This window comes from Poecilia mexicana, unplaced genomic scaffold, assembly GCF_051168715.1.
Source record: "Poecilia mexicana isolate PSO_F unplaced genomic scaffold, ASM5116871v1 scaffold_7, whole genome shotgun sequence".
In the NCBI taxonomy this organism is placed as follows: Eukaryota; Metazoa; Chordata; class Actinopteri; order Cyprinodontiformes; family Poeciliidae; genus Poecilia; species Poecilia mexicana.
In genome coordinates this window covers 19,173,403-19,186,268 of record NW_028263376.1, presented here as the reverse complement: position 1 = coordinate 19,186,268, position 12,866 = coordinate 19,173,403, and the positions used below count along the sequence as shown (strand labels likewise).

At 37.8% G+C, this 12,866-nt stretch overlaps 1 protein-coding gene across 1 annotated transcript; it reads left to right on the top strand.

Annotated features, from left to right (window-relative positions):
- Nucleotides 1–2,782: 2,782 nt before the first annotated feature.
- Nucleotides 2,783–8,611, top strand: LOC106924968 (calcium-independent phospholipase A2-gamma-like). Its single transcript, XM_014998955.2, has 8 exons — nt 2,783–3,968; nt 4,846–4,998; nt 5,091–5,248; nt 6,378–6,472; nt 6,587–6,758; nt 6,870–6,927; nt 7,029–7,223; nt 8,153–8,611. Exons 1-8 carry the CDS (start codon nt 2,826–2,828, stop codon nt 8,609–8,611), a joined length of 2,433 nt encoding a protein of 810 aa, XP_014854441.2. The 5' UTR covers nt 2,783–2,825.
- The last annotated feature ends 4,255 nt before the right edge of the window (nt 8,612–12,866 follow it).

The following is a 12,866-nucleotide window of genomic DNA, read 5'->3' as shown; positions in this document are numbered from 1 at the left end:
CTGACTTGATGCTTTTTATGTTGTCCGGATCAATGGAAAATACTTTGAAAACAATTGAACCGCAGCAAGAATGGGGGGAAAGCAAAGACTGAAATTAGACGAGGCTGCATTTTGATTAGCAATATGGATGCTATCTGATTCTCACATTTAATACCAAAAGTACAACTAATGAAGTTTGGATTTGTTTTATGGAGTTAATTTTGAGTGACACTATTTTCTGTTCAACTTGAATTCTCAACAGCTCAGAGAAGATGTGTCCTCCTGTAACAAACAAGTTGGTAGAAAAAGAAAAAAAAAACATTTAAGCAGCAAAATATGTCAGATCAGAAAAAACAGTCCGATACCATGATGCCATTTCAGTCATATTTTGTAAATTAGTTTACAGTGGAAATAAGTTACATTAATAAGTTGGTACACGATCATAGTTAGCTATTTGTAAATTCATGCTAACATGAATTTACAAATTCAAGAAAAGGGTTTGGAATTGCATAATAGTGTGACATTTGTTTTACAAACTATCTTTGTCTATCAAAACTATTTTTGTTTTAATGCATTTCCAGAAACATGACCGAGTGAGCGCTCTTAGCAGCAAACTGTCTTTGACGTATATTCTTCCGGTAACCATGTCAACAAGAATTTAGGCATTTAGGAGAAAGTAAGCAACTTATGAATATTTGAATGTACTTTATACGCTATGTGCCTTGGGAAACTTTCATCTTTGTAAGTATTTATGAATTTGGAAGACACTTTAGCGTTGTTGTTGATAAAATGCAAAGCAGTGAACATAATTTTTGAGTGTAGCATTATCGTCCAGAAGTGTATTTGTCTTTCTGTTGTATTTCAGTTATAAAAACGTTTTGAGTGTAGCATTAAGATGAGTGTAGTGGGTAGTAATGTATTTTTCATTACTGTTATATTTCAGTTTCAAAAACGTTTTGAGTGTGGCATTATGAGGATATTAGCTATTGATGTGTTTTTTGCCTTTTATTGTATTCACAAAAATCCGTTTATAAAATATCTTCAGTTAAGAAAAGCAAGCTTTGTTCTATTATTTATTCGCTGGCTGTAGCTACAATTAGAACAGCACAATTAGAGTAAAGTTTTAATCTGTTTTATGGAGCTCATTTTGAGTGACAGCACTATTTTCTGATCCGCAGTTCAGTCTTGTATTCTCATCAACTCAGAAAGACGTGTCCTCTAGCAAACAGGCTGGTATATGACAAACACTCAGCAACAACAACAACAAAAGATGCCTGATCAGACAATAAAGCAATTTGAAAGACAGACAGAAAACGAGTTCTGCTTTAGCAACTGTTCTATTTTGTTAAATGTATTGTGCAGATAAGACTGAAAGTCACTGAAGCAAAATGCAGTCAATTTCCTGTCATACCAGAAAATCAGATTGAATTTTTTTTCAAAAGCAAATAAATAAGAAGAGTGTGAGAAAGCTGCCACTAGATGCCACTGTAAGTCTGCATTATTATGAGCAGACTTAAAGGAGATAAATCGCTGCTGTGATATGTCAAACCCCTAACACTTCATTTTGCTTGTAAGTAATCCTTTAATATTATGTTCAAGCAGATACAAGCACACAAACATTACTGAATGCAAAGTTAGATGAATATCTCCACTGCGTTGCATGTTCATCATCTGAAAGGTTACATAAGTTAGTTGTGTAGGACTGTAGTTTGCACAAAATGTTTCTCTTGTGGAAAAAACAGATGCAATTCAGCTTTCATGCTTTTGATCATTTTTTTTACCTAAAAAGAAACATGATGAGAATATATGTTTAGTTTGAGCCTGTGCATGTAAATAATATTTTTTTAAGAGGAAAACATGTCAATATTTCAAGATGATATTCAAATGAGTTATTGAACATTTTAAATCTTGATACATTAGAACATCATTTAAGATGTATGTTGTGTGTGTTTGTCTCTGTGTGTGATGAGATGTGACGTACCGACTAACAGCTCAGAGACACGCTCTTTCTGTTGATTTTCCAGGAGTGACGACATGACTTCATGACGTAGCTTTGTCTTTATGAAGATTGACTGAACTGGTCCAAAACTCCAGCAGTCCACAAACAGAACCGCTCCCACCCAAAGTCTGGATCAACACAATACGACAGAATTTTTTCATGCAATTGCCACAGGTAAAAATTTGAAGTTGCTCTTTGGTGAGGTTTTGTTTACCCGAATTGTTTGTCCCCAGAAGCTTACTGGAGTAGGATTTAAGACAAAACAAGGATTTATTTTTCAGGTAAATCTGTTTATCAAATCTGCTGTGAAGGGTAAGGTATGATCGTTTAGATCATGAAAATAACCGGATTAGGTAACTCGCCAAAGTTGTCAAACTGCACTTTGACTATGTCTTTGCAGACGACATATGCATAATCAAGGTCAAGGTTGTATATTATTTTTTTACCTGCTTTCACAGATGTATTAGACAATCAAGCTTGGGATAACATTCCCAATAAGCAGTTCCAGGAAGCAAGCTAGAGCAGAACATAATGCCAAATAAAGGCTACCCTTTTCAAATTTGGGGAGGGAAAGTCAACTGACTAAATTTTCACCTTCACTTCACTTTGCTTTCTCAGTAGAGTGCATTTTTTGCAAGGAACTGTGTGTGTAAATGATCTTATAGGTATTTTATATAGTTATATATTTGCCACTGTGCATGATGTAGGTCTTCATTGGCCAGTGATTGATCAGTTGGATTCATTAAGATTATGTTATGGATTCTTTCTAGGTTGCAGTTGATTATGTTGCAACAGAGAAGAGGTGTCCACAACAAGTCTGGGAGCTTCATGCCACACTGAGTCGAGAATGGGTCACCCATTTTGCTCAGGTGTCACTAAGAGGACTTTAATATCATGCAGGAATATGTACACAATGATCTGTCTGAAAAGAGACCAAAGACTGGCACTTTGTCCGAACTCATTCAGGCTTTATACATTTACTAGCAGTGCAAATCTCTTTACAAGTTATGCTTCAGTCTTCTTTAAAGAAATTGCCAGGGAAGTAAGACATTTCCGTTGTCTGTGTTTTTATTCATGTACTAATAAGGACTCATTTAAAACCAAAGCTCCAATTGGGATTTTTAATGCGCCCACTCTCAAAAGTCACCCACTGTCCAGACACTTTAACATTTGCCTTAAGAGAAAGCATGCTGTTGGGTTTGCTGAAAATGGCAGTTTTATCATAACAGTTCCTGAATATCAGTGCCAGTCACAAAAGCGCAGGTTTAGTCAGTGGTCAGCTGCGAATCAAAAACAACCGGGAGGCAGCAGCCCAGCACAGTCTTCGAAATCCAAAGAGAAACAAGAAAAACCAGAGACTGTTGCCTCCAGCGATGACAAGTCTGGACTGGACATCAGCTCTTTGACTGCAGTATTTGGCGAGACCCTCAGCTACGTTGCCAAACATATCGGCTCAGTGTTCTCTGTGGATGACACAGATCAAAAGCAGGAACTGTCTGCTACCGGAGGAAAGACCCGGAGGGTGAAGAAGAAAAAAATCCCAGACTCTGGTGAAAAGCCTGAAGTTAAACAACATAAAGAACAGACAACGGTGGAACACCAAAACGTCGCCGACACCTCTGAGGACTCATTCCTTCACATTGCGGAACACATCAATAAGTACTTTGGCACCAGTGATGATGTAGATGAAGTTCACAGTGACAAAGAACTTCCTGCCTCAACAAAACCTACCTCAAAAGCTGCTAGCTTGAACGACAGCTATTCTCAGACATCATCTTATATCAATCAGTATTTTAGATCAAAAAGTGAACAGAAGGACCTTGGTCCAACTGTCAAAACAAAGATAGACCCGGCATCCTTAAAGAATACATCTTTGACGGACGTCTTTCGCCATCCCTCTACTGCTATTTCAGGTTTTCTGAGTTCGATGTTTCAGGAGACTGAAGTCACAACTGAAGTGGCTTTACCAGAGATCCTAATAAATAATAGGGTGAGTTGATCTGACATGTTTAATAGCGTTCATACCTGCTGAACTTGTTCACATTTTGCCACATTACAACCAGTAACCCTTATAAAGTAGATGGAGTTTTGTTTAATAGACCAACTCCAAGTAGTTAATTATTTTGAAGAAGGATAGGGATAGCTTTAATCTGATGCCCTAAAAAAAATTCACAGCAATTATATACCTCAGAAGACATCTCACTAGTTAATTTAATTGTATTTTACTTTTATCTGTACTGTGAATGCCTCAGAGGTTTGTTGAAGAATATTAGAGAACAAACAGCATCATAAAGACAAACAAAGACACCAGAGATGGTTGGAGATAAATTTGTGGAGAAATCTAAAGCAGGATTAGGTTATAAAACAATACTGCAAGCTTTGAATATATATAATTCTCAATCTATCATCCAGGAGTATGTGAACAACTGACCAGGCAAGGACAGCGTTAGATTTCCAGATTGTAAAATAATGTCCTGTGGTTAGATGGGACCAGCAGTTTACTTTCACATTACAGAATGGGCAAAAAAATTCAGACTCTTGATGTTTAAGACTGGTAAAAAAAAAAACACTCACTTCTAGCCTAGTAGCATCAATATGTGGTTTTGCACCTTATTATTTTCAGATTTTCAATTTGTAAATTACAATCAGTTACAAAAATCACATATTTTTGTATAGCTTCACTATCTTCTACCTGTTTTGTTGCATCACATTAATCCCCTTTAACACACTTGGAATTTTATTTTTTATTTTTTATTTTTTTGCATGCTAATGTTTTAAAACTTTCAAGAGGTATAAAGATCTTATATGGTCTTTTGCCTCATATGAGCTTCTTACACTGTTAAAGCTCCGCAAACGTGTATTTCCAGTGTGTCTTGACCCGCAGACAAGCAGAGGAGACCACATTTAGGTTAATACTGAGACTAGAACAAGCCTCAACTCCAGACGTTATGACTGCCTGCATAGAAGTACTCAACGAACACCTTATCCGCTTCCCAGCATGCAAGTCTTTTATCTGGCAGGTCTTGTGAACATTTGTGTCAAAGAAAGGGTTGCAAATGTTTAAAAAGCTTAAAAAAATATGGAAAAATCCAAGATGCTTTTTGTTCCCCAGGGGAAATGTATAGTCAACCTGTTGAGACTGCGGCGAACTTACAAACACCATCAAGGACTGCAGGCCTCTATAAGAGAAGCCTTAGCTCTGATTGGTTATGTGGATCCAGTCAAAGGTCATGGCATCAGAGTTCTCTCCATCGATGGTGGAGGTACAAGGTTAGTAAATATTGGAAACGTTACTGTTAAGTTATGATGCGCAAAGTAAATGAACTACAGTAGTTGCTTTCTTTAACTAAATTCTGCAATATAGTGATACCTGTTGGTAAAATATTATAGATCAGCTGTTTTCACTTAATCTTGGAGTAAATTGAAATAAAATAATGTGTCGTATTATCCAAGACAGACATGTAGTAGCAGAAAAAGTCCATTTTAAATGTCAGTATTAAATGAATACTGAGGAAAAAATAGGAATCGGTGAACATCAATCAGTGAACCCGCATCTTCTAGTATTTCAATCTGATTAAGTTCTTCTTGTTTAGTATCACCTCACATTTGCTGTAATTTAAATGAACTTTACAACACAAACACATCTAATTAATATCTATTTATGTAGAATCCAAGTCAATGAAAATGCCATACAAATAGATCAAATCTATTCTATTAAGATCTAGTCATATAGTTAGATTAAGACTTTATTGCATTATAATCAAACTCAGTAGGTATTAAATGCTAATTGTTAGAAAATATTACCTTTTAAGGGAGCCAGTCAATTGATTTAAAGCTTACTTTGGCAATCCCTCATTCTGAGTAAGTATGTGACAAAGGTCTTGCCATAAATTATTCAGTTGCTTCACTCCGCCTTCAAGAGTTTTTGTTTTCTGTATATTGTAAAACACATATATCCACAGAATTATTTATTGTCAAACTCTTTAGTTTCATAATTGAATCAAACATGTATCTCAGTCAAGATTGTACTGAGAGACATTTGTTACAATACAGACATGTTCTTCTAATACACAGTGCTGACTACAACAATCTAATTCTAGATACATTTGCAAAATTCAAACTTTGTATAACAATTATTCCAGTCTTTTTTTTTCTATTTTAAAATGACTTTCAAACCATGACACATGACTTTTTTTGGTATGACTACATTGCTTTTAGAAGTATTTCTACACTTTACAAAATCCACCTTCAATGTTTTGGGGTTTTTATGTAACAGTCCAAAACATGATAGAAAGTTGAAGGAGAAGGATACATGGTTTTCAGTTTTTGTTTGGTTTGTAGGGGTTTTCACAAGTAAAAATTGGAAAACTGTAAATATTTCTGTTCTTCCACTTCCCAGAGGTGTTGTACCTCTGCAGTTACTAAAGATACTAGAAGATGAGACCGGCAGAAAGATTTACCAGCTGTTTGACTACATCTGTGGAGTGAGTACAGGTAAAAACTAAAAAAACAAGAAAGAAAGCAAGCTAAGTCTGACATGTTACGATATTTCTGTTTTAATCTGTATCTATGTGTCACTTTAAAGTCATTGCTTCTTTATGCTAAAAGGAGCCATCTTAGCTTTCATGTTGGGGCTGGGCCGTGTTTCTTTGGAGGAGTGTACTGAAATGTACCGTCAAATTGGAACCGAGGTTTTCAAGCAAAACCCGCTGGTTGGCACTGTGAACATGGGATGGAGTCACTCCTACTATGATACCGCAACCTGGGAGAGAATACTACAGTACGTACTCTGAAGAAAATCTGTTTATGTGCATTAGAATGAAACCTAATGAGCATTTACAATGAGATATAAGTTATACTCCCCACATGTTGCCTGTTTTACTTGAACAAGGGAGACGATGGGTTCTGATCTGCTAATTAAAACATCCAGAAACAAGTGCACTCCAAAGGTAAAGAAAATATCTTCTTTCAAAATTGACAAGGTGTGATATTTAGGTTTAAGCTGGTCCATGTTCCGCTTTGCAACCAAGGATTTGTTCCCCTTTTTCAGGTTTCAGCTGTCAGTGCAGTTGTGAACTGGGGCACAGGCCCTAAGGCCTTTGTGTTTCGCAACTACAGCCACAAACCAGGCTGCCCTAGCCGCTTTTCAGGAGGGTCCGACCACAAGATGTGGGAGGCAGTGCGTGCATCATCAGCCGCACCTGGATACTTCCAGGAGTTTCTTTTGCAGAATGACATCCACCAGGTTGTATAGTTGTCTGCAATAAAACTATTAATGTAAAATATTCATTGACCACAAATGTGTCTCATAACCATGCATCCTTAAAATCATCTTAAATTCATGCATCCAAATTAAATAAAAATAATAATAATAATTTGATCTGTTTTATGTCAATCACAGGTATCAAATTTTGTCTATTTAGTCTTGTAAATAGACCAAGAGTAAAACTACTTTTTCTTTGTGGGTTTTTGTTTCTGTTTTTTTTTTCTCCTGGAGCTTTATGTCAGGAAAAAGTTTGAGACACATGCAGACATCTTCATTGCATTCTGTGACTCTATGCAATTGATGCTACCGATAACTAGCTGCTGATATACTTTTTCTTGTCAGCGAGAGAACTAGTTTTGTTGCATCTATTATGTTTAAGTGCAACTTTATCATCGGTTGGCTGGTCGATGTTCGTCTTCATTTCTGTTGCCAACCTGTATGATTCTACATGTAGTCTGTGCAAAAACGTTTGGCACTACAGGGGTTAAGACAATTGAGAGCCACACGGAGTAGGAGAAAACTGCTGCCAAGAGTCGCAAAAGACCACAGAAATGTCACAGTTTTGATCCACATGCATTGATAAATCTTCCCAGAAAACAGTCGGTGGGACTGCTACTATTAGCACTGCTCTAAGAGCAGGATTTGCTGCGACACAAACTCTGAAGTTGGAGGATTAGTGGATTTTACGCCATATAAAATGTAGTCAGGAATTGCTGCGCAGTTTCTGTTTTTTTTTGTAGTTTTTCATTGCCATAGCAATGAGTGATAAACATATTGGCATTTAATATCTATGCAACAGTGAATTGGGTGATATCTGAGCTAGAATGTTGGACTGACTTCCTTTGGCTCTTGCAAACTGTACAGCATGTGTGTGGAATTAAATGTGAACCTGTGCTCTGCCGCTGCAGGACGGAGGAATCATCATGAACAATCCCTGCAACTTGGCGGTCCACGAGAGCCGGTTGATGTGGCCCAACACACCCTTTCAGTGCGTGCTGTCCCTTGGCACCGGACGCTATGACAATGTCAAGAGGAGCCCTAGCACTTCCACGAGCCTTCGAGCCAATATCACTAACCTGATCTTCAGCGCCACTGACACTGAAGGGGTCCACACCCTGTTGGGCGATTTGCTGCCCCCAGATGTCTACTTCCGCTTCAACCCCATGATGAATGATGAGGTGTCCTTGGACGAGAATCAGCCCGAGGCACTGGATAAGCTTGTGATGGAAACCCAGGAATACCTGGAGACAAATCGGTCTAAAGTGGCTAAGCTGTGTTTAGTTCTAAACTCACAGCGCTCACCTGTCGACCGAGCCAAGGACTGGATTAGTCAGAGGACTTGGGAAATGAAGAAGATGCTGATGTGATTTGGTGAGCTGAAGCTTTTCTACACATCAATTTGTGCAATGCTGTGAAGCACATTTACAAATGCCACAGAAAAATAGCAAAAGAACGTATGGAATAAATAAAGAGAATAAATACAACAGCTTTGATGCTTTTGACACGTGTTTGTAGAATGTCAAGACATTTATTTCACAGAACTTCTTGAGTTGTGCTCGGTTTAGATGAAGAAGCAAATAAGGTAACACCTTATCTTGTGTTATTGCATTTGTTTGCTCTCTTTATGTGTTTTCTTTATTAGTTTCAAATAAGTGTGCTAAACAATGTTACAATAAGATGATATAAGATAAGCAACTCTCATCAGAAAGGATTTCTTTTAACAATTCATTTTATGTAATGCGAACAATATTTACAATAGTCCAGTTTAGACTGTAAACTGGACAGTCTAAACTGTCCAGTTTAGACTGGACAGGTCCAGAAATATTCTGGACCTGTCTTAGTTAACATGTTTTATATATATATATAAATTCATATCAATGATAGATTTAGAAGTGATTCTCATTTATTTCACAAAAAGTATTGATTTAAAACCCCCGTGTCTTTTTTCGTATAATCATCGTCATTCAGCTTGGGGGAACCGTGACCCTCAGTCTGTAGCAGTTCATGTTTTCTTTCCAGATGACACGGCTCAAAAAAGTACCCAGAATCCTCCTGCCTGTGGCCTCCCCATCTTCAAGGAGGGACTCTGAGGTGAAGGCAGGGACCGGGGCCAGCCGATATCCGGCTTCGTAATCTGGCTCTTGTACCTTTCGTGTTTATCTGTAAACTTTGTACAATAATTTATGTGACAAATTCACGTTAGTATTCTTTTATTAGATAATGAATAACAATGGATAACTTGCAATTCCTCATTAGCTTCTGCATACTGTACGTGTCCAAAACTGCACGGGTTTTCACTGTCCCATGAATGCGAAGGGTTAAATGCAACCACATGTGTCTGGAAGCTGCGCTCCCCCTGTCCACAACAATCTGACTTTGTTTCAAACAGAAACGCTTTGTGTGAGAGAGTGCGCTCGTGACAGCCAGGGTGAAGCTACAAGGTCCATAACAGTCCAGAGCATAAGAGAAACGGAAATTTGGTTAACTTTAAGGAGAGCTTTAGATGATTCCATTAGATGCTGCATGGAGTGACTGCTAAATCTAAAAAAAAACCTAATCTATCATCTAGTGCATGACATGGCAGCTCTGTTTAGCTTCATGTTGCCAACACAATGACGATGACGTTATATTCATGTGTGGATTTCACAATGGATTTATTATCACAGCCTCTCAGGCCATGTTTGCCGGGCGTGTGACCGGGGCCAGTAGCAGCTATCCAAACAGTTTATAGTAGCCTCTGTTTTCTCTCTGCTTGTCACCTGCTCTGAGAAGATGGAGTGAAAGTAAGGAGTGATGAAACTCAGTTTGGAGATTCTGCAAGATGACAGTGTGTGAAGATAAGAAGAGGTAGACATCGTGCTTCAGGGCAGAAAGCATAAACAGAGACCAAAAAAAATTAAGGTAGGACCTCCCAATACTGACTAACTGCAATTTGTTTAGCCAATTATTTGTATTTGTCCATACAAGATGTAGAGAATTGAAACACATGGCAGCATAGCGTTGCATGGTGTGTACTGTAATAATGAGGTAAAGTTTGACTCTTCTCTGCAGCCGTTAAGGACACCATTAATATGATGTCACACTCGGATCTGAGAAATGGGGCTGGACATCAGCAGATTTTGTTATGATTGTGAACTCAGCACTGTAACTACAAATGATGAGCCAGCAAGGCTTTAATGAAAAATACAAGTCTTTTACAATCTTAGAAGACAAATACCTCATAAAAAGAAAATTATGTAACATTTTTACTTTTAAGGTACTGAAGTTTAACGAACTGAATAAATGTTACACCAACCAAGTTGAATATTTTTGCCTTAATTGTTCAATCAGTAACATTTAGTGCTTTTGCAGTACAGCGCTTCTTTACAGTTTTTACATTTAAAAAATATTATGGATGCAGTAGAAGACAAATAATGAGTAAAAGGATGCATTCAAGTGCAAATACTTCACGAGGTTTAAATGGTGTACTTTCATTAAGTCTGTATTCAGTATTTGATAAAATCGTGTATTAATTATATTAGAGCAAAAAAACCAGGGGAGCATATTTTTACTCCCTTTATGTAGTTTTTAAAACAATGATCTAAATCCTTTAGATGGGGAGTATATCAGGACAGCAGGCAGGAAAGGCAAGTGTTTCTGCCTTACATTTCCAATAATCATCCAAATAATCTGGAGATATTAAGTAAAAGTGAATAAAGTTATTTCAAGAAGCACAACAAAAATATATTTCAATATACCATTTTCCTGACAATCATGGTGGGGGGAATCTGCTTTCCTAAGACATAAGAGCAGCATAAGAGGAAGATCAAAGTATGTTACATGATGACAGCAACACAAGAAACAAACACTAAAAAAATAATTTTATTACAGTGGTGAAAAATAGAGAAGCAATGAAAAGTTGTAATCCAGATGAGAATTAAACCATGTTCCATTGTGTCAGGCTTGATGTCGGGAGGGAGATGATTTGGGCTTTTTGCTTTGCAATCACAGGACTTTGGCATCTTGAATATAATGAGTAGTTCATAAACTTTTACTATCAACTTATGAGGCCATCTGTCCAACTGACATTTGGAGAAAACAGGCTCATTAAAATCAACATGATGCAATTGCCCATTACCTCAAACCAATTAAAATATTAAGCAAGGAGCCCGAGAAAGCTGTAATGAACTAAAGAAGAGTTCATCAAAAGTTAGCTACTAATAGTCAAATTATAACAAATTTTGATATTTTTACTTTTTTTTAAATATCTCCAACATAAGTTTTGAGACCGTCATGTTCTTAATGCACAGTAGTGATGATGTAATCTTTCAGCGTCTTGCTCAGCAGTGTTTGTTTTTTCTCCATCTTCATGGGCTCGTCCTGATGCAGTGACGTCAAAGTGTCAGTGATGGCGGCTTTGAGGCTGAACAGGGAGCCTGTTTGGTTTAACACCCCCTCATGCATGCCATCTGCTCTCACAGGGGCCCTGGACACTCGTGCCAGAGGAGACCCACGGGCATAGAGGCCCTTTTGTCGTCACTGAGCCGGTCCCACGCGCCCCTGTGCCTCTTCACTGTGCAATCTGGTGCATGGCACTGATCGCTGCTCACTTACAGGCCTGCCACAGTCCAACGTATGGGCAGAAAAGCTCATTCCGAGAGCCAAGGAGCTCATCACAGCTCTTTCTGCTTTTCTGTTCAATGTAAGGTGGCTGGTGTTGTGTTTTGGATATTTATGTGGATAACACCGACTGCAGAGTCATAAATATACCTGTCCTTGTAATTATTTCATTATTGTTGATTCTTATCATACTCTCACTCTTTTGTTCAGGCCAGTAACTCTTGGTCTGTTTGAACACCACTCTGTTATTTCTGGAACCCCACACAAGTCAGGATACTGTGGACAACCTGCCATTCTTTATAGAAAATAAAACATACCAAACAAAGGTCAGCGACGCCCTTTTTTAACTGCCATATTTAAATACCTTTGGAAATTATTTCTAAAGACAAATCACTGGTTTTAATAGTGTCTGAACAACTCAAATAGAAATCTGAAGTAAATTTTATAACTTTGGAAAAACTTTGCTGCCCTCAGGACATCATGTGACTTGTGCAATGTAAAATTCATGTGACAGAAACAAACAATTCATTCATAATGTGCAGCGCATTGCTTTAGCCCACATTTTGACGTCGTCAGAACCACCAAGAATGCAAACAGTGCCGAGCTGACGTTGCTTTGTGCTTTCATTTTCCCTAAAGTTCTACTTCTGTTTGAAAAGAAGGAAACACTCAGAAGAAAAGCAGAAATTCCTGGGCTGCATCTGCACATTTATCTGCTGGAAGTTTATATAAAACTGTGTCTGTATTTAATGAAGATGTTAGGAACTTTCGAGAGCTCGACCTGAACGGTAGAGTGGGTGAAGTGTAGGAGTTGAATGGAGTCATTCATTATTCATCAGATGGGTGGGAAGAGTGTAAGTGGCAGTGACGGACAGAAACTCAATTACTGATGTGTTTCTGCTCGTTCCAGGGTTCTTGACCTGATATTTGAAGGACTGGGGCATTAATTGCTGTAGTGCAAAAGAAGAATAATTTCCTGGGGAAAAGTAATTGAATTATTTATGCGTGGAGAAGGCCATGGTGA

Excerpts from the sequence above, each read along its gene's own strand:
- LOC106924968 (XM_014998955.2), top strand. The coding sequence starts at position 2,826 with ATGGGTCACCCATTTTGCTCAGGTGTCACTAAGAGGACTTTAATATCA. Across the intron at positions 6,473-6,586 it reads CATCTGTGGAGTGAGTACAG|GAGCCATCTTAGCTTTCATG; the intron begins GTAAAAACTAAA and ends TTATGCTAAAAG. Across the intron at positions 6,928-7,028 it reads GAAACAAGTGCACTCCAAAG|GTTTCAGCTGTCAGTGCAGT; the intron begins GTAAAGAAAATA and ends CCCCTTTTTCAG.